Source organism: Hippocampus guttulatus, chromosome 11, assembly GCF_054856545.1.
Source record: "Hippocampus guttulatus isolate MCC_2025c chromosome 11, RoL_Hgut_1.0, whole genome shotgun sequence".
In the NCBI taxonomy this organism is placed as follows: Eukaryota; Metazoa; Chordata; class Actinopteri; order Syngnathiformes; family Syngnathidae; genus Hippocampus; species Hippocampus guttulatus.
The window spans coordinates 9909211-9928829 of NC_141271.1; the positions used below are offsets into that span (position 1 = coordinate 9909211).

At 42.2% G+C, this 19619-nt stretch overlaps 2 protein-coding genes across 2 annotated transcripts; one reads left to right on the forward strand and one right to left on the reverse strand.

Moving 5' to 3' along the window:
• Positions 1–83: 83 nt before the first annotated feature.
• Positions 84–2433, reverse strand: serp2 (stress-associated endoplasmic reticulum protein family member 2). The gene is made up of 3 exons (XM_086123785.1): positions 2223–2433; positions 749–821; positions 84–538 (listed from the first exon to the last, which is right to left on the reverse strand). Exons 1-3 carry the CDS (start codon positions 2304–2306, stop codon positions 498–500), a joined length of 198 nt encoding a protein of 65 aa, XP_085979911.1. The 5' UTR covers positions 2307–2433; the 3' UTR covers positions 84–497.
• A 6171-nt stretch (positions 2434–8604) lies between these two features.
• Positions 8605–15017, forward strand: LOC147198011 (uncharacterized). The gene is made up of 13 exons (XM_086124015.1): positions 8605–8627; positions 9471–9515; positions 9636–9680; positions 10107–10151; positions 10283–10327; positions 10446–10490; positions 10622–10666; positions 10792–10842; positions 10949–10993; positions 11100–11144; positions 11272–11316; positions 12578–12622; positions 12953–15017. The coding sequence occupies exons 1-13, from the start codon at positions 8605–8607 to the stop codon at positions 13224–13226; spliced, it is 798 nt and encodes a 265-aa protein (XP_085980141.1). The 3' UTR covers positions 13227–15017.
• The last annotated feature ends 4602 nt before the right edge of the window (positions 15018–19619 follow it).

Below are 19619 nucleotides of genomic sequence, written 5' to 3' on the forward strand. Positions count from 1 at the left end.
ATCAGGTGATCAATGAGTGCAGCTCTTAAACAACGAGGGGAGGTCACAAAGAAACACAAAATAAGGCGCTTGCTAAATGCTCACCATTTATTAGAATAAAAAGAGCCTTCTTAGAATACAAGACAGATAAATACTGCAATAGGCAAGTATGGCACATCGTCAGCAGGAATCTCTGGACACACTCATGTGCATAAACAGTCTCACACAAACATGTGCACACATTCTCACAGTTAAGAGCCAAGTGCGTTAACAAGACTCAGTCGGCGTGGTTTTAGACTGTCCATAGAAAAGCTGTCAGCACCACAGACTCCAACACTGCAAATGCGAATGACGGGCGGTGGTGGCAGTAAATGTACGGGGGCAGCTTTGCACTCTCTCTGAGGCCTGGTGGCTGTCGCTGGGCCCTTTTTTTTTTTTTTTTTTTAAAGGTTAAATCAGGTGTGTACCCTGGCCAGGCTCAGTAGGTGCTTGAAGCAAGTCAAGGTGCTGTCTCTGGATCACATTCCCATACGGATACTTTGGATGATCTGAAATATGGCTGAGAGGACAACCAGTAAATAGTCTTACAACTCATGAATACTACATGAAATCTCCCTTGGCAATATATATGGAAACATACAGTGGATATAAAAAGTATATACACCGTTGTCCTAATTGTTTTGTGATATAAAAAAAATGAAATACAGAGAAATCTTTTCAAAACTGTTCTCACCATCACTGTGAGCTGTAAGCTGTACGTCGTACATACCTGATCCACACACAACAAATACAAAGAGGGCGAGCAACCAGGGGCCCACTGGATACTTTTCCTCCTGTGGTCGCTATGAGAAACGCACACACATGCACACACACACCACGATAATTAGCACAGTCGAGGCAATAGTAAGACCTCTTAGAAAAATACTACTGCAAAGAGGTAATTACTCAGTTTTAGTCCTTAATGATCTGTTTGAGTTTATAGAAAGCCATCTTGAGATTTTTTTTTTGATCACATTCTTGATATCCAACCAAAGTCCATATAATAGCACGCGCTTTGTCCTCACTAGTAAAACGACTGTGGCACATGATGTCTGACTAGTAATGGCTATTACCACCACTGTCTGATGTTTCTGCACACTCGTAGGGATGACTTTGCCATACTTGTAGAACAACTGCATGTTAACAGTGAGGCAAAACTGTGTGCTAGTTAACATCTGCACACTAGTATAACTAGTATTAGTGGAGCACAGGTTTCAAAGCAAACATGGTGAAGCAGCATTTAGCTGTTATGCTGCAGGCAAAGAGAATCAGTTGCCGAGAGAAGTGAACTCAGCCCCAAGTATAAATTCCTTTAAATCCAAGTTAAGAACTCTTTTTTTCACATTCCTTTGATAATAAAACATTATTGATATCTATTTCATCAGTGAGGGGATGAAATGTGCCAGGGCTCCGAGGCTTGTGTCGAGTAATAGGAGGGGCGTTTCCACAAAGCATGTGTGGAGGCGCGCTTCATTTGGGCAAAACCCGGAAATTATGACCTTGTGATGACTTGCTGACCACCTAGACCACGTGACTGCTTCAGGAAAGTGGTTCGATAGTTTGGCGGGCATTGCAAATACAGCATAGACTCCGGTATAAAGTGGCCGCAAAATGCAATGGCGGCCACCGGTCATCTCACATTTTGTGGATTTTGGGCTGTTGTGACGCCTGCCGTGTGTGCACCTGCAATTTTTTGTTTGAGCCTTGTCCATTGTTGCAATGGAACCTGCGCTAAAAAAGTAAAATTTCCCATGTTTGGGAACATTTCGATTTGATTGTTTCTAATAAGCTACTTTGAATAAATTAATAGCACATATTCAACAGCGCTACTCTATTTGGGTTGAAACTAGGTGATCGAAATGATTGATTTCAATCTTGATCAATCCCCTTTAAAGGTGGACACTGATCAAAATAAAATATTTGTTCAGAGGATGATTACAATCGAATCTCTAGTAAGTGTTGGCATCCTTGTTTTCCTTCATCCTGCATCCAAGTCAGGGTTTGGAGGGGAGGAGGAGTAAATATTAATTTCATTCTTGGAAACATGATTCGTGACATAGAACTAATATGAGGACTTCCGACATGCACGATGAACGTGGCTCTTGTCTCATACTCCTAAACCATCTGAAAGATAACGACGATGCAGGACCAGGACGTCACCTATTCCGGCTAATGTCATCACGCTGACAGTTAAATGGGCTCACCAGCGTCTTGGCCACATTTCCTCTTTGCGTGATGTTCTTGCTGTGTTTCTCGTTCGCCATTCGGATCCTCTGTTTGGCCACCATCTTCCGTAAGGTCTGTAAATGTAAACCTCCCCTGGCGACAAACAAACCGGTGTTATTTGAAAATATGAGGTAATCCGGAATATGTTGGATGATAACACTAGCTTCCAGCGGTATCAAGTGAAATGCCTGCCGGGATGCAACCGGAATAACGAACATGTTTTGCTTTCAGAATAAGTGTTAATAATATCAGAGTGGCTTTACATGAGGATATACCCTGGATTTCAGTCACGCGTTTTGGAATACAAGCTTCATCTATTTGCAACATTAATTGTTCTCACTATATTTTGAGTGGATTTTGGGGGGAAAATATCATGACATTTTACTGCGGAATGTGTTACGGAAGTCAAACAGTCACTTCGGTAACTTTCCAACAAAGTTCCACTTTTGAGTGGTATAGGATTTAATTTGGAAAACAACATTGAAAACAATGTTAATATATAATATAATTATAAAAGTGTTTTTAACAGTATATATTAGTTGACCCAAAAATAGTATGCACAGTATCAGGTTTGTCCAATTGGTCTAGTGACCATAATTAACAGTGCGAGTAAAGTTGTGCGAATTGAGTTTAGTTACTTTTCAATACTGTACTGTATACTATCGAATTTTTGAGAAGGTAAGGAGATTCTGAGTGAAGAGCAAACATTTTGTCCTTTTAAATATGACACAATTGTATGTAAGGGTCAAAGACTTATCTGTGAAGCGCAAGGCGTATATAGATCTCTTTTTGCACCTTTGCCCTCACATCCACAGACATCAAAACTATGCAATTGATGAGTTTTAAGTTACGCATGGTCATGTTCAGAAGGTTAACCTAGCATGCCCCGTAGATTAGTGTAAGCATGTCTGCCTTACAGTTATGAGGTTCCGGGCTACGGCCTTCCTTCGACGCACGCACTTAAAAATGTAAACATTTTTTCAATTTCCACAACTTATACTAACAAACTACGATTCCAATTAAGTTCCATATTGTTTCTGAAGCAGTTACAGACGACTTATGTCACATACTCGGTTTGACGAGCTGCTCAGAGACACTCACTCTAGTTGCCTAGTAACTGCATCAACGTTACTTAGGAGATCAAACAATGGAGAGACAAGTTCAGTGCGTCATAGTGAATGGTGCATATTGTCACACAATGACTGGTGTACATTTGAATTAAAAACATACTCTGTATGTCATGAACGTGGGAGTGAAAATCAGTCACCAACCAATCAGAAGGCACTTAAAGACAAAAAAATCTACACATCCTTGTATTGGGGAATTTTGGGAGAACATGCAAGCTCCACATAGGAATGCTGGTGCTCAGATTTGAATCCTGAACTCCAGAACCCTGCGGCAGGCCTGCTAACCACTCGAGCTTGCTGTGCTGTCATTTAAACGAATCACCTTTCTAGTCTTTCTATTCATTCTAATTCTTGTATAATAGTTGCTACATGCTTCCTCGTGGTGCTGCTTTATTGGTAAAGTGAAATAGTACATGTTTATAAAAATGATTCCTGGCTCTGTAATGTTATGATTGGTATGGTCAGAATGTAAGAAAAACACAGTTTTAGATGTCAAATATGTAGACGAGGTGTGCGGTTTGAACCATCCACCTGTTCAAACACTGCTTCAAATTTCAACATGTAGATTACACAATGTTGACATCGTAACACTGCTCCGACGTACTGTACATGTCTTTGCTGTGGGCAAGTAATGGTTGCAGAAGGAGTTTACAACTCTTCTGGGCAATCATTTTGCAAAATGTCAACAAGATGGCATGCAGACAGGGTTGCCTATAGCATGTGTGAACCAGAAGCTCTTGCTGACTTTTATGAGACAAATGCCAGAGATACCGTGCTTGTGAAAGGCCATTATTACTAGCATCTTCATATTTTACCCACTTTTAACTTTATGCTCAGTATACTGGAGAATACTTGACCTAAATTCCAGCTTGTTTATATACAACCTCCCACAGTCTAGCGCAAATACTTGATGGCAAGCGAAAACATGTTCCTACAGAGCCATTAAAGTCAGCAAAATAAACCTGAAACGCGACAGATGAATTCAGGGAAACAGTGACGAGCATGCAAAGGAGGAGGACGGAAGGATATATTTGACGTGTGCATGCGAGGGCTGTGACATGAACAAAGTGTGCTCTGCTTGAAAATGTACAAGTGGGTTCAACCGGTTGAAAGTCATTACGTCCCAAACAAGTGTGCTTCTTTTCCTGTCATGGCCAGACACGTTTGTTCACACTTGGCCTTGATGCTGCACTAAGGGCACATCCAGACAGTTCCATGTGTGATTGTACAGTAGCACACACACACGCACGCACTCCGGCCTGACAGGTTTACTTGGCAATTTGTCGGCAAACAAGGGTTTCGAATATCAGAGCAGTCTCGTCACCCAAATGGTGCTTGCGAAGGCTTCAAAGTGACAAAGCTGCGACAAGCTGTGTCTTCAACTCGTTGCTGTTGTTCTTTGTAAAGTATCTAAAAATAAAGTAATGCACGTTTGTTTGAAAGAAATACACCGAGCCTCTCTATAAGATTGCAAAATTATGGGATTGACATCAAATTGGATGGGGGAAAAATAATGCCGCTCTAAAGCAGCCACTGTAGTGGAGCGTGGAAGATTTATGTTTGAGGTTTAGGCGTAGCTAAGTGCACATTGCAATTGTGCTGGATAAGTGAGGCGAACAAAGGCGCTCATTAGTTATATAGTGGGGGGAGAGGAGACTCATGCTGGATGTTTTAGCGGTGCCCAAAAATCAGGAAAACTGAAATACAGTTGTAGAAACCAGTTAAGTGCTGTTTTTGCACCACTGAGTAGAACATGGTTGTCAGTCTTTCAACACCCCCCCCCCCCCCCCCAAAAAAGGTTTATTAAACTAAGAAGCATTATACAGGCTGAAAGACTGAGTGCTCCATGAAATGTGAAAGTGCATGAAAAGCTTAAAGGATTCGTGATGTTTATTTGAAATATATTTCCAGCGTCAAGGGCGTCTTAATATTGCTTTGAATGTATCTATACCAATGGATGATTCAAGATGGCGCCCGAGTAGGCAGCCGTCGGCAAGTGCTCTCGTGAGCCTTGCTTTTTTTGTTGTTTTTTTGGTTTGTTTTGTCACTTTGTGTTTGTTGTTACGTCGTGTGGACCTGATGTGGACTTTTTTCAGCATTTTTTGGCCACGACATTCATCAAGGAGGAAACTCTGTGCTTGGTGGTTGCGCCTTCTCGGCAGCATGGATATACCAGCACTGTTTTTGCCTGGGAGGAATGTCGGCGCCATTTGACTGTCGTTGCTGGACAGTCCCGGGGCGCTTGTGTCTTGCGCCTGTTATGGGCAGCATTTTTTACAGCCCCGCTTTGTTCAGCAGAGAGATCAGTGCTGTTGAACGGTCTGCGGCTGGATGGATGTAAGGCTTGAGGGGCCAACGATGAGAAGAAAGGAGCGTTAGCGCGGAGCGCCAATGCGGATGTGGAACTGGGAGTCGCGGCTTGGAATTGAAGTGGATTTACATGGGACAGGAGATATGAGCCAATCTCTTTTTCGTCAATGGACGCTATAGCTTCGTTGCGTTTGCTTTCAAAACTTAGCTTGTAGCAGACGTGTGCACATTTTCAGCATGACGTCTCTGATCCACTGGTAAAAGGACACTTTGATCCTCTCCTCTTTCATCTATAACTGCTTCAGACAACAAAGTGTATGCAGAAAAGTGGTGAAGATTGCACGACTGTCTATGTCCTATGTGTTGTGTTGTGTTATTTTTGTTATTTTGACTTCAAAATGGCGCCGCGTGAGTGGCTGCCTTTCCCTCAGCTCCTATATTTTGTAGTTCTACTTCTTCCTTTCATAACTTTGCTGCTGTGAATGGGGAATTTCTCCATTGCAAGACTAATAAAGGTTTTCTTATCTTTTCTTATGCATTTCATTACATTTTCAATTTACATCTGTCCAAAAAAAAATCCATTCCACGCTTTGAAGGTATCGATTCTGAATATTTATTTTGCAACCTTTTTCATCGGGATGCACTATTAAAATGTCAAAATGAATCAGGGAATGGGCTATTTCAATGATAAAAGAGTTTGCTTAAAAAAGCACTCACAATCACCCGGTTGGCAATTCACCTCAAGTCAAACCTTGCATTTGATGACAAGCGTCAATCCACCCTTGAAGTAGAGTAATTTAAGGTCAGTCATTCATTGTGTGAGTTACAAAATACTGGGGAATGACACAATGACTCAAGGGCAGTGTTCTGTTTCGTGGCTGAGTCACTAATGAGGAATTATTGACGACATTAGTGATATTAGAAACTTCATCGGGGAGAGCACACGCACACACACACACACACACATACTTATCTACGCGCATATAACAAAAGATGAAACTCCCAAAATCACACCCATAAAAGCTTCATGTCTCCCCTTTGAGTGTCAGACCCAGATGATGCTCAATTTTTCCGTTCCTCCCCACCCTCTTCAGCTATGCGGACTCTTTGAATCCAAGGTTCAACGCCCCATTATGTGTTAGTGTATGTTTCAAAATAGCAATTAATGAAAGTCGAATAAATGTATAATGTAATAAATGTCTAAAAAGTTACCTTGACGCAACCCACACGGAGGCTTCACAAAATTGAACATCCAGTATTATTTTTAGGGGGGTGGGGATGGGGGTGGAGGAGGGGATCAACATTTCAATGATTTGTTCCACATAGATAAAAGTAAGTCATTTTTATGACATGGTACATGGAAGGGCGGCATGTTGGGCGACTAGTTAGCACGTCGGCCTCACAGTGCAGAGGTGCAGGATTTGATTCTGGCTCTGGCCTTCCGGTGTGGAGTTTGCATGGCCCCCCTCATGCGTGTGTAGGTTTTCTGTAGGTACTCTAAATTGTCCCTAGGTGTGAGTATGAGCATGAGTGGTTGTTTGTCTTTGTGTACCCTGCGATTAGCTGGCAACCAATTCAGGGTGTACCACGCCTACTGCCCAAAGACAGCCGGGATAGGCAGCACGCCTGTGGCCTGTGACGCTTGTGAGGAGAAGCGGATTAGATAACGGATGGAAGGATGGATTGGTACATGGAATAGTAGGCACACACTATAGAATGCAACTCAAGTCATTCTGTGGAATTTAGGTGTGATCCAGAACAAATACAGTGCAGGAATAAATGAGTCACCTTTTTTCCGTTGTGTCCCCTGCATGCATGAAAAAAACTAATGGGAGTTTAGTTGGGCACTACCTCCATATCGGTAAGATGATATGCAGCCTGTATTGTAAGAATCAGCCACAAGTTAACTGCATAAAAAAAAAAAATCCTCAATCGGTTAGAATCAAGGAGAGTACACCGGTAGTAGCTCCATTCCATTGACATTCATCAAATGTTCCAAGGAATTCATATATGGCGTTCATGGTATTAGGTTCCTGACTAATTTTGACAATTGAACAGACTCTTGTCTAAATGATGACTTATGTAATGAAACCATGCTGACATGTTTTGGAGAACACAACCATTCGACTGATAATCAACTAATACGTTTAGATCAGTGAGATCTATTTATTTGTTAAATGTACTAAATGCCGGCTCATTGCTATCGGTAGGCTACTTGTAAATAGCCGTTTGCAAGGACGCATTGAGACACCAGACAGATACTAAGATATTTAAATTTTTATTAAATCAATGAGAAATGCCATTCTGTTGTGAACAATTCCATGGTGCTTTTCGGATTTGTGCATGTTATTTCAAAAACACTGACACCAAAAGGGGCTTCACTTTGTTCCCATCAACGACATATTCTGTCTCTTAGATCTGATTGTCCATACTGAGAACAACCGTTAATGATAATAATTGTAATCATATAAACGAGGCCCAGCTCGGTGGCGTGACGTCATTTGCCCGACGCCTTTTCACTGCGTGTCAGCTGCCTCGTCAGAAGAACTCCGCGAGCATGTCAAAGTTGCTTTGCTTCCCACAATGCCAACCGTGTTGGCCACTTGCGCGTTATCATTTCAAATAAACATAGACTTATTGGAATCCTCGACAAACGTCATGATTTCAACAATTTTCAGGTGCTCGTGCGGTTCCTTTGATAAGACAGCTGACACGCAATACTAAGGAGTTGGACAAATGACGTCATAGCGCACCGGGCTTTGGGGGCGGCCGTGCGAGGGCTCGGGTGAGTTTTTTTCTTCTCTTCCTTTTTGATTGGTTAATGTTTGTTCTCACGATGGACATTCAGACCGAAGAGCCAGAAAATGTTGATGGGAAGGAAGTGGATGGGAAGGAAGTGGCTGACACACCAGCCCCAACTGCAATGACAGAGGCTGCGCAGGACACGTAAGAAAATCCCAATTCATCATCATGAATCCTAATAAGAATAATATAATGAAATGTGAACGGTGGCGTGAGTATTAAAGATTGGCTTGATCGCTGATTGACTTGTTTCTGAGTTAGTGAATGCTGTTGATCAACCCTTCTCTTTAAACGCTTAGCAGCACCAAAATACAGACTTCACGCTCAAAGTACCACCATCTTACCAAACATGAAAATCCATTCGCATTGAAAGATGAAATACTCACTAGAAATGAGAACGGTTTTATTCCTGCCATTAGTTTAAAGCGAAAAACGAGGTCATTCTCCCTGTCAACTACATTTTCTCGCTTTCACATCATAAATCTAGAATTGATTATTTGGAATTACCAAATAATTTTGGGGCCATTTAGGGGAAATTGGATAGTCTCCTAAGAGGCACCTGATCTCTTTCAGCACACGGGAACTACGACGGGATAGTTATGTGTACTGTACTGGGTTACTTTTTTCAGACAGTATTTTTTTTTCCAATAAAGAGAATTCTCTTACCTTTCTGATAATTTTGGGTGTCATAACAGCTTTGTCAGAGCTTTCACCACTTCCTTGTGTATTGTGTCTAAAAACAGCTCATGTGGTCGGGAAACCTTTAAAATAAGTTTCCCCGACCAAGGCTGCACTCCAACCCACTGCCACTATTGAAGGAGGGTGTCCCAGGTGTGTAGGCGCATGTAAGCCCCTTCGTCCCTCTCGAAGGTGCAGTCTCCAAGCCTCCTTATTAAAAAAGACAAGACGAACGCCATTGCGCTACATCTAATGTGTACATATTGGAATAAAACTGCTGCCGTTTCATCTGTGCCATGTTCGTTTCAGAGTCGAAGACCCCAAGCATCTGAGTGCCAAAGGCATGGAAATGAGGCGAGCTCTTCACCCTGGCCACACACAATTTGCCAGTCTTCCAAACATATTTGAATGTAAATGTGGTCCTGTTCGTGTGGCGCTCATGGTGCCGACTCATACGTGCCATTTTCGTTTCAGTGTCGAAGACCCCAACCATCCGAGTGCCGAGGGGATGGAAATGAGGTGAGCTCCTCACACTGCCCACCCACATTAGCTTTTCCAAATTTTCAGCTGGAATACTCAGCCTATGTTGGGAAGCCGGCCTATCCATATAGCCGACAGTAGACCCAGGGGGGACAGGGACCGCGAATAGTGAAAATCAATAAAGATGGTTCACTCAGACCTTTCTTTGCAGGTGACTGTTGAATGGCCTTGAACAACAAAAATATTGTTTCCCCCTGCCATTAGTGAAAAAAGAAAAACAAGGTCATATTCCCTGTCACAAAATTTTATGGCATCCACATCATTATTCCAAGATTGATCATTTGGCGTCACCAAATCATTTTAAGGCCATTGAGATGAAATTTATAGTTTTCTGAGGCACACCTGATCTCTCCCACAATTGTGGTCCTAATTGTGTGCGACTCATCCGTGCTGTCTTCGTTTCAGCGTTGAGGACCCCAACCGTCCGAGTGCTGAGGGCATGGAAATGAGGTGACCTCCTCACACTGGCCACTTGTTAGTTTTTCCAAGCTTCCAAAATATTGGAATGTATTGGAATGCATATGTGGTCCTCTTTGTATGCTGATCCTGCTGCGGACTCATCCGTGCCATCTTTGTTTCAGCGCCGAAGACCCCAACCGTCCGAGTGCTGAGGGCGTGGAAATGAGGTGAGCTCCTCACACTGCCCACCTGTTAGCTTTTCCAAACTTCCAAAATATTGGAATATATTGGAATGTATATGTGGTCCTAATTGTGTGCGACTCATCCGTGCTGTCTTCGTTTCAGCGTTGAAGACCCCAACCGTCCGAGTGCTGAGGGCATGGAAATGAGGTGAGCGCCTCACACTGCCCACTTGTTAGTTTTTCCAAGCTTCCAAAATATTGCAATGTATTGGAATGTATATGTGGTCCTATTTGTATGCTGATCCTGCTGCGGACTCATCCGTGCCGTCTTTGTTTCAGCGCCGAAGACCCCAACCGTCCGAGTGCTGAGGGCGTGGAAATGAGGTGAGCTCCTCACACTGCCCACCTGTTAGCTTTTCCAAACTTCCAAAATATTGGAATATATTGGAATGTATATGTGGTCTTATTTGTGTGCTGCTCCTGCTGCCAACTCATCTGTGCCGCCTTAGTTTCAACCCCGAAGACCCCACCCATCCGAGTGCCAAGGGCATGAAAATGAGGTGAGCTCTTCACACTGCTCACCCACCCATTGGCTTTTCCAAGCTTCCAAAATATTGGAACGTAGATGTGCTGCTCCTGCTGCCGACTCAACCGTCTTTGTTTCAGCATTGAAGACCCCAAGCGTCTGAGTGCTGAGGGCATGGAAATGAGGTGAGCTCTTCACACTGCTCACCCACCCATTGGCTTTTCCAAGCTTCCAAAATATTGGAACGTAGATGTGCTGCTCCTGCTGCCGACTCAACCGTCTTTGTTTCAGCATTGAAGACCCCAAGCGTCTGAGTGCTGAGGGCATGGAAATGAGGTGAGCTCTTCACACTGGGCAAACACACTTTTCCAATTTTCCAATCTTCCTACATATTAGAATGCAAATGTGGTCCTATACGTGTGCTGTTTATGCTGCCAACTCAGCCATGCCGTCTTTGTTTCAGCGTCGAAGATCCCAACCGTCCGAGTGCTGAGGGCATGGAAATGAGGTGAGCTCTTCACACTGCCCACCCACCTGTTGGCTTTTCCATTCTTGTTTCATTTGGGTATGGTTGTTACATGGCCAGCAAACACTGAGCACTCAAGTACCAAATTATGTTGGGCTTTTTTTTTCAGTGGAATAGTTTCACCATCATCATCCCAAGATATTCCAATACTAAGATGGTACAAATGACCTCTGCTACATAGAATATGACCTGTGAATGGTGAACAATGGTTGTCATGTTGCAGTCAAAACAATCGAAGATCACGTGCACATCTCAACTTGGCTTGGGGAGGAACGGAACACATGTACTGGCATCACGTATTCAGGATACAAAAAAAAAAAAAGTTACTGCATCCATCCACGCATGCATGCATCGTGCACAAGGGGTTAGGAAGTCTCCTCACAGTTTTTGTGCTTTGAATTGTGGGTGCTCAGGCTCCCTATATATATGCAGCGGCTGGATAGCTCAGTTGGTAAGGCATTGGTTTTGGCATACGGGAGACGGTGGTTCGAATCCCGCTTGGGGCAAAAAATGAGCACATAACACCATCCAGTGTGGGTCCTTGGGTAAGATCCTTCACGCTAATGCCTACCTCATACAATGATGAGAGACAATAAAATGAATGACATGCCGGCTCAGACGTCGCCCGGCCAACCAAGGTCTGCGTCAGGTGCTGGGGAACCAGAGCACCTTGATGAAAAATGGGCTACTGGAACAAAGCGGAGATGGGCGAGATGCGATAACATGGCTCTGTTGGAATGCTACTACTCAAGCAACCCTAGTCAGAGTGGTTACATGCAGAGAATGTGGGCTAAATGGTTACATATATATACACAGGTATATACTGTATATATAGCAGTGTGACCTATTTTTTTCTTGCTATTTATCACATTTTGGAACAGGGAGCAATTTATTGAAGCTTAATGAATATTTATTATATATACAGTATATATATATATACATATACATATATATATATATACATATACACACACATATATATATATATATATATATATATATATATATATATATATATATATATATATACTTTTTGTCTTCTACTTTCTCCCTTTCATAATTTTGCTGATGTAAATTCGGAATTTCTCCATTGTGAGACAAAGATAGGTTTTCTTTTCTTATCTTATGAACACTGCATGTTGCTGACAGGAATGACTGTACAGAATGTGGACATATTTGAATGCTAATGTGGTCCTATTTGTATGCTGCTGCTACTGATTCATCCGTGGTGTCTTCGTTTCAGCACTGGATACCCCAAACGTCTGAGTGCCGAGAGCTTGGAAATGAGGTGAGCTCTTCACACTGCCCACCCCCGCTTGTTGGCTTGCTGGCCAACAAGATATTCGATTTAAATGAGAAATCCAGTCCTGTTTGCCAGATGTCTTTGACCAACAAAGATAGCTTGGAAAAGGATATCCTGGCCATTTTCAAACCAAATTATCTTGCAAACAATTTCGGACATCCCTGTGTGCCGCCAAATATACTATATATTGCGTATGTTTTGTCTTCAAAATTTTCAAACGTATTTAGAAGCAAATGTCTAAATTCACTTTCCAGGGTCTTTTCGAGCTGTGCTCTTGTATGGCGTGTTTCCAATTCCCTTTTCTCTTTTTGTCAGCGTATTGTATGACGCTCCTGGCAACGAAGAGGCATCCAAATGCAAAATCAAGTGGTGCGTCCCAGGGCGAGGTTTCTGCTTTGCCCTGGGATTTGTTTTAATACTCCTTTGTATCTTGATTGGCTGGTACTGGAACAATTCCAAGTTAAATCAGCTGAAAGAACAACTGAGATCCATGGAAGAAAATACGATGCTATTGGAAAAACTTGTCGAAACCATGCGACGCATCCCACAGACTAATGGATTATCTCCTGCAAAGCACCAGCAAGTTTAGCAAACATTTTCACGCCATCGACGATGCTGAAACTGATGGACGAGTCCTAAATACAAATATGCAAATTGATAAAACTACAACTCACCTATCGAGTCAACACGCTCGCGGATTTGCTGACTGCTGTGAAAATGACTACACAAGACCATCAGGAGCTTCTTTCACACACACTGGAGGAGCAACTGGACACACTGTACGCCAATTTTTGTGGCACGTCTGAACGAGGGCAACCCATCACATGCTGCAGGGAAGGCTGGGAGAGAATGTTTCACATTGCTTCTTGTTCTCTGCAAAGGATAAACCATGGGAGCAGGCAAGAAATTACCATCTGGCAAAATACTGGGATCTAGTTTGAATTGGTGACATTGAACAGCTGGAGTATTGAACCCGTGTTTTGTTAAAGAAATGACTCCAGGTAGCGTCCCTGCACTATGGATCGGCTCATTGGACCAGGAGAATGAAGGTCGGTCGACGGGAATCCGCTTTTGGACTTCGTTTTGGCAGGAAGTGGAGCCAAACAATCAGTTCAAAATGATTAGAACCATGGCTACTAAGACTATCATGGCTACATACCTGTGCAGAGATTGGATCTCTCGCAATCCTTCGAAATAGCCAACTGTGACAAAAAAAAAAATCCAAATAACAACAAGCCAATTTGCCCGCTCGCTTGGACGTCAAATTTCTGATGTTGGGGGGATATGGAAACTACAGATTATGGACAATGGTCGAAGAATTGCAAAAATGGCTGTGTTTGTATGTGCTTTTCAGCGGAACTAAGAGGGTAATGCTGAAGCCAGATGACACAACCCCTGAGACTTGGTGTTTTTTTCCAGGTATGCTTATTTTATTCTCTTTTGTTCACGGGGTGCCATTTTGCCGATTTCCCATGAGTCACTCACTCCTCTTCAAGTTTCCTTCTGGTTCACACCATTTACGGCAGATGAAAATGTTGAAAATGGATAAAATCCTTGGGCAAAACCAGCATGTTAGTTTAGTAGCTAACCGTTGCTTTTTATGCTGCAGCCGTTCGAGGAAGAAAAGGGCAACAGACAAAAGAGACACAATGTCAACGCTCATGAAAACCTGAGGGAGCACACGTTTGCGATGGCACGTGAGAAGACACACTTACTGTGCAGTACATGTGGAAGCCAGCAAACCACTCGGAGAAAATTTACAAAGTGAACAAAAGTCAGCACAATTTCAACCGTTGTTCTTATCGTCAAAAAGTGAATGCCGCAGCTCCATGTGCTTGAAAATCTAATCAAACAGAAGAGAGATAGCATCATCAGGGGTAGGATACAAATAGAATATTAAATTTGGTGTTTTAACGCACGACTGACCTGATCTTGATGTGGAAGTAGCCTTTGATCACTGCAGATAAAATCTATGCAACAATAAAATCTAACTCTTAGTATTACCTTTCGGGTAACATTAGGTTCAACAGATTTTTATTTTCTCTTATTTTCCTTTGGTGTTTTTTTTTCAAAGCTTTATACATATCTTAAGTAGGGGTGTGCAGCTCCCCAATTAAAGATGATTCGATACGCATCTCGAGAGAGAGGTACAATTTCTAAATGGAGCGATTCAATTTGGGATTATGATTGGATTCCAAGCCCTCTAAACCGCAAACTATTCAAGGAAAGAAATTCAAAGAAACAACAAATCACGAGCAACATCAAACTGATGTACTGCATAACGTTTTGACGGTGTCATTGGCTGGTTTCAAAGCTATATTGAGGCCCGAGCCATTCATTCGTGTCACGATTCAGTTCGATTAAATCCAAACCTGTTTTACGATTCAAGTCTGTTTTCGTTACACTGCTAGTTGTAAGGTTTTATAAATAATCGGATAAAATAACCACTGCTTCTCTGGGATCAATAAAATACAATTATTGGTAACCAAAATATATGTAAAGGTACTGTCATTTATGTGATCTTTTCAATGTTTAAAGTCCCTATGTGGCCGCTGGGTCTTCTAATAAGTCACTGGCTGTAACCTTAAAAGCCATTCATGATGCACTCTGACTACAATATTAGCCAAAATTATTATCCCAAAAAGTTTTGGATTTCAATGTACGGAAGAGGATTAGGGCCAATGAAGAAAAGAAAAAAACAAAGTTGGCTTTTTTAAGTCAGAATTCTGAGATAAAAGTGAGAATCTTGCCAACCTTGTTTTTTTTTTTCTTCATTGGCCCTAATCCTCTTCCGTAAAAATGTTTTGATGGCTGCTGGAAAACAACCTCTCCATGTTGACACAGGCGTGCTTCAAAATAGTCCCCCGAAATCATTTAAAAGGCACAATTATCTTTTACAGGAAGCCAACATAAAAAACAGGCCTGACTATTTTGATGGAAAAATGCTGACAACAACTTTGTACAGTAGCTCAGCTGCTGTGTGTATATTTGTGTGCGTGTGTGCCTTGGATTGCTGAATACAGATGATGGCAGCAGCCCATAGCCGAGTAAAGTGGGTCAAAGCAATTCAGCAAGGCTGATTTATTTACTGACAGCATTCTGCCATACAATTAAAAACATCTCACCTGAGTATACATGATGACGTGCAAAAGAAAAAAAAACATGATTTCATGTATGTAAAACTCAAGGTAGGAAAGGCCTTGTGACAAGATAAATGTGAGCAGGAGGATATATTTTGGTCCCTTCACTGTTGACTTGGTACAATTCCCAGCTCCGATCAGGCTTTCCACCACAAAAACTGTTTGGCCGCAGACCTCCAAACGTGCAAAGTGATGTAAACTTTGGATTACACAACACTGCAGAAGAAAATATAAAGATAAGATACTAAGACTCCTAGTTGTCGTAATAATAGTTCTGCTCAACACATTTTTTCCAAAATTCTTTAATTAGAGATAGAAATAGACTTTGAATTTTGTTTCTCAAGCGAATCAGGTTTTCATAATATGAATCAGCTGATCCGCTTCTCCTCACAAGAGTCGTGGGCGGGCTGGAGCCTATCCGAGCTCCTCTTCAGGCAGCAGGTCAGGTACACCTTGAACTGATTGCTAGCCAATCGCAGGGCACACAGAGACGAACAACCATTTGCGCTCACAATCACAGCTGGGGACAATTTAAACTTCCATTAACCTGCCAAGCGTGTTTGTGGGAGGAAACAGGAGTACCACAAGGGGAACCCACACAGGCATGGGGAGAGCATGCAAACTCCACACAGAATGGCTGGATTCGAAAACCACAACCTCTGCACTGTGACGTGCTAATCAGTCTCCCACCGTTTTTTTTTTTTGTGGTGAAGATCAGCATTGCACAAATACTGGACAAGTGGTGAACCTCACAGTTTAGAAGTTCATCAACATTCCGAGACAATCACAATGTCCCAACACTGGTGAGTTATTTTTAGAACAGGCCCCCCAGGCTACGAATGTGGTAGACGGGGCAATCTTGTGACCGCCGGTACTATTTTGCTGATCCCTAGTCTATAGTTTACCGACTGATGTGGCTTTCCAGCATACTTTGCTCTTCAAAGGGTCATTTGAAGCAACGCCCTTTTTGCGTTTAATGTTTAATTACTTTGGTTTTTCACCCAGGCATACAAAAAGCTTTTGTGTCTGCAGACTGTCATGCAGATGACAGTCTCTCTCTCTCTCACACACACACACACACACACACACACACACGGGGCTCTATTCCAGTGGCTCATATGAGCCGAGGCTGCGTGCGTTTGTGTCAGCTCGTGTTTATGAGTCCTGTGGGAATGATACGTGACACCACAAGCATGAGAATGTGGCGTGGGAACAGGTAATGAAAGCACCGTAAGTAGTATTCAAGATCTTGCTAAAATGTCAGCAAATGACGCGCATGTCAACTGCAGAGCGGCCCGGGTGTCAATTGGAGGAGTCAATGCGCATGAATATGTGCTGACTGTTAACCCGGATGGAAAACGCTCTTTGTAAATGTTATTACATGACAAGTTCTCTAATGCGGTCCGGTGAGCCAGTGGTTAGTGCGTCAATCTCACAGTGCCTCCCTGTGTGGAGTTTGCATCTTCTCCCCGGGCCTGTGTGGGTTTTTTCTGGGTACTCCGGTTTCCTCCCACATTCCAAAAACATGCTTGGCAGGCTGATTGAACACGCTAAATTGTCTCGAGGTGTGAGTGTGGGCGTGGATGGTTGTTCGTCTGTGTGTGCCCTGCGATTGGCTGGCAACCGGTTCAGGGTGTCCCCCCGCCTACTGCCCCGAAGACAGCTGGGCTAGGCTCCAGCACCCCCTGCGACCCTTGTTAGGATAAGCGGATCGGAAAATGGATGAATGGATGGAAGTTCTCTCATCTTTGTCAGCAAAACAAATCGATTTGTATGCACAGGAAATATGAGTCTTCCTGTGAGTTTTTTTTTCAAAGAAAATCCATAAAAGGTGGATAACGTTGTTCTTGATGAGTGCAGCCTCTGGTATAGCAAGACCACGTCAATCCAGCCACTTTCTATTGCATCTTGTGTTCAATAAGGTTAGTCGTTTTCTGAGGGTTGGATTATTTTCTGAGATTGGTTATGTGACAAGGTGAGCTGTCATTGGTCGTTACCTGAACCCTGGGCAACTGATGTCGGTTTCAGATAGCAAGTGGCAAAATGGCCGCTGCCAGAGATGGATAAAAACGTGGATTTTGCTGCAGAAACATTTTCCAACAACACCATATAAAACAGAAAAACATGTTTGGACTAGTAGAGCCACATAGAACATATTAATGCAAAGAACATTTTTATCTTCTCCTCTTAGCAACAGATATTTAAACACAAACTGTGCACCAAACACATGTAGACAGACAATATAACAATAGTCACAAAATAGTCTCCCTGTGAAAAATGACTGCGACAACCGCAATTTATTTTTGACTGCGTGGCTATTAAATTGCAACCAATGGCTGAACTGCACGCACGAGAATGGATGCAGTGAATTAATTATGATGTGCCAAAAATGTGGTTATTTCTATTTGTTATTACTGTAAGTTTTTATAAAGTACAAATTTACTGTAAGTTTGTATAAAGTATAATATGGTAGAGTTTGACTTCATGAAAAAAAACAAGACGTAACTGAAATTTTGCTGTTTCTTGCGGGTAGACTCGGACAAATTGATGGCATTTCCATTCATTTAAAATGATTTGAGTTTCAAACATGTCACACATATCATCAACGCAGAAGAGGGCCTGTCATTTCTTTCAGAACCTTAAAGGCCCTGAGTCAAGCATTTCTTGTTGACTTTGTGTCTCTGGCACATCATTAATCTGGAACCGCGCTGGAAAATGTACACACTGGCTGAATGCTATAGGTGAAGGTAGGCTGCTGGCAGCTAACTGGGTCAATAATCTACAGTCCGCTATAGTCCTCATGTAACCTTTTAGAGTGAGAGAAAAGTGGGAGTGGAGTTAAACCGCTTAGCTTGTATTTCTTTGTCCCTTATTGACACTTGCTATCAGACTGCAAGTACGCTTCCAGCTTTGTGTAAATGTATGGGCTGTCCTGTGCTGTTTTCACCTGATAGCTTTCTGATTTAGTGACACCAAAATAGGTCAATTGTGGTTTCAAAGCAGTGCTGTTGGATTCAGTGAACTTCAAATATGTTTACCGTGATTAGCTACTTGCCTCTTATTTGTTTTCATGCAAGATATGTTTCAAAGATAATTGAGACTGGTTTGTCAGCAAAAATTAACCAATCAATTGCATCACTCAGTCACGCCTAAAAAGAGCAACAATTGGAAGCGTGTGTTTTGCAAGTACAGTACTGGTATACAGTACATCTCAAACTTGTGTGAAGAACTGCCTAAATGCAATTCAGTTGTATTGAACATGAATAAATATAATCTGTTTTAATATGACATGTTTATCCATAATGAGTGCTTTAAATATATGAACATTTCCATATATTTACATTTCTTATTGGATGTTGGAAATGGTACCTAATGAATAGGCCGGTCACTGCAAGTTGCTGAATAAGACTTTAGAGCTCACACTGACGATGGGGGACACAGGCCGTCATTGTTGCTGATTTATATTGCTCATGCAAGTGAAGTTAGTGCATGAGCTGCTACAGCATCAATTAGTAATGACAAAGACAAACACTCTCTTATTACAGCACATGTTTTGGCCCACGACGGCAAACTGTTTGGTGACACACAAATAAAGGCTTTGGTCCTAACAATAGCGCTGCTGTTTGCTTTTTACTATTAGTATGACGGTCAAAAAAACCTTTGCAAAGACTGTACTATCCTATTTGACATAGTGTCATAGTCTTTATGTTCATTTAAAAGTCAAACATTGCCCTTTTGGAATAAATATTTGGCTACCGTAGTGCTAATCTGTTTTTAGGGTGTAGTGGCTATCATAAGCTGTACATAGTTATCAATAATGCATGCAGAAATTAATATATTGT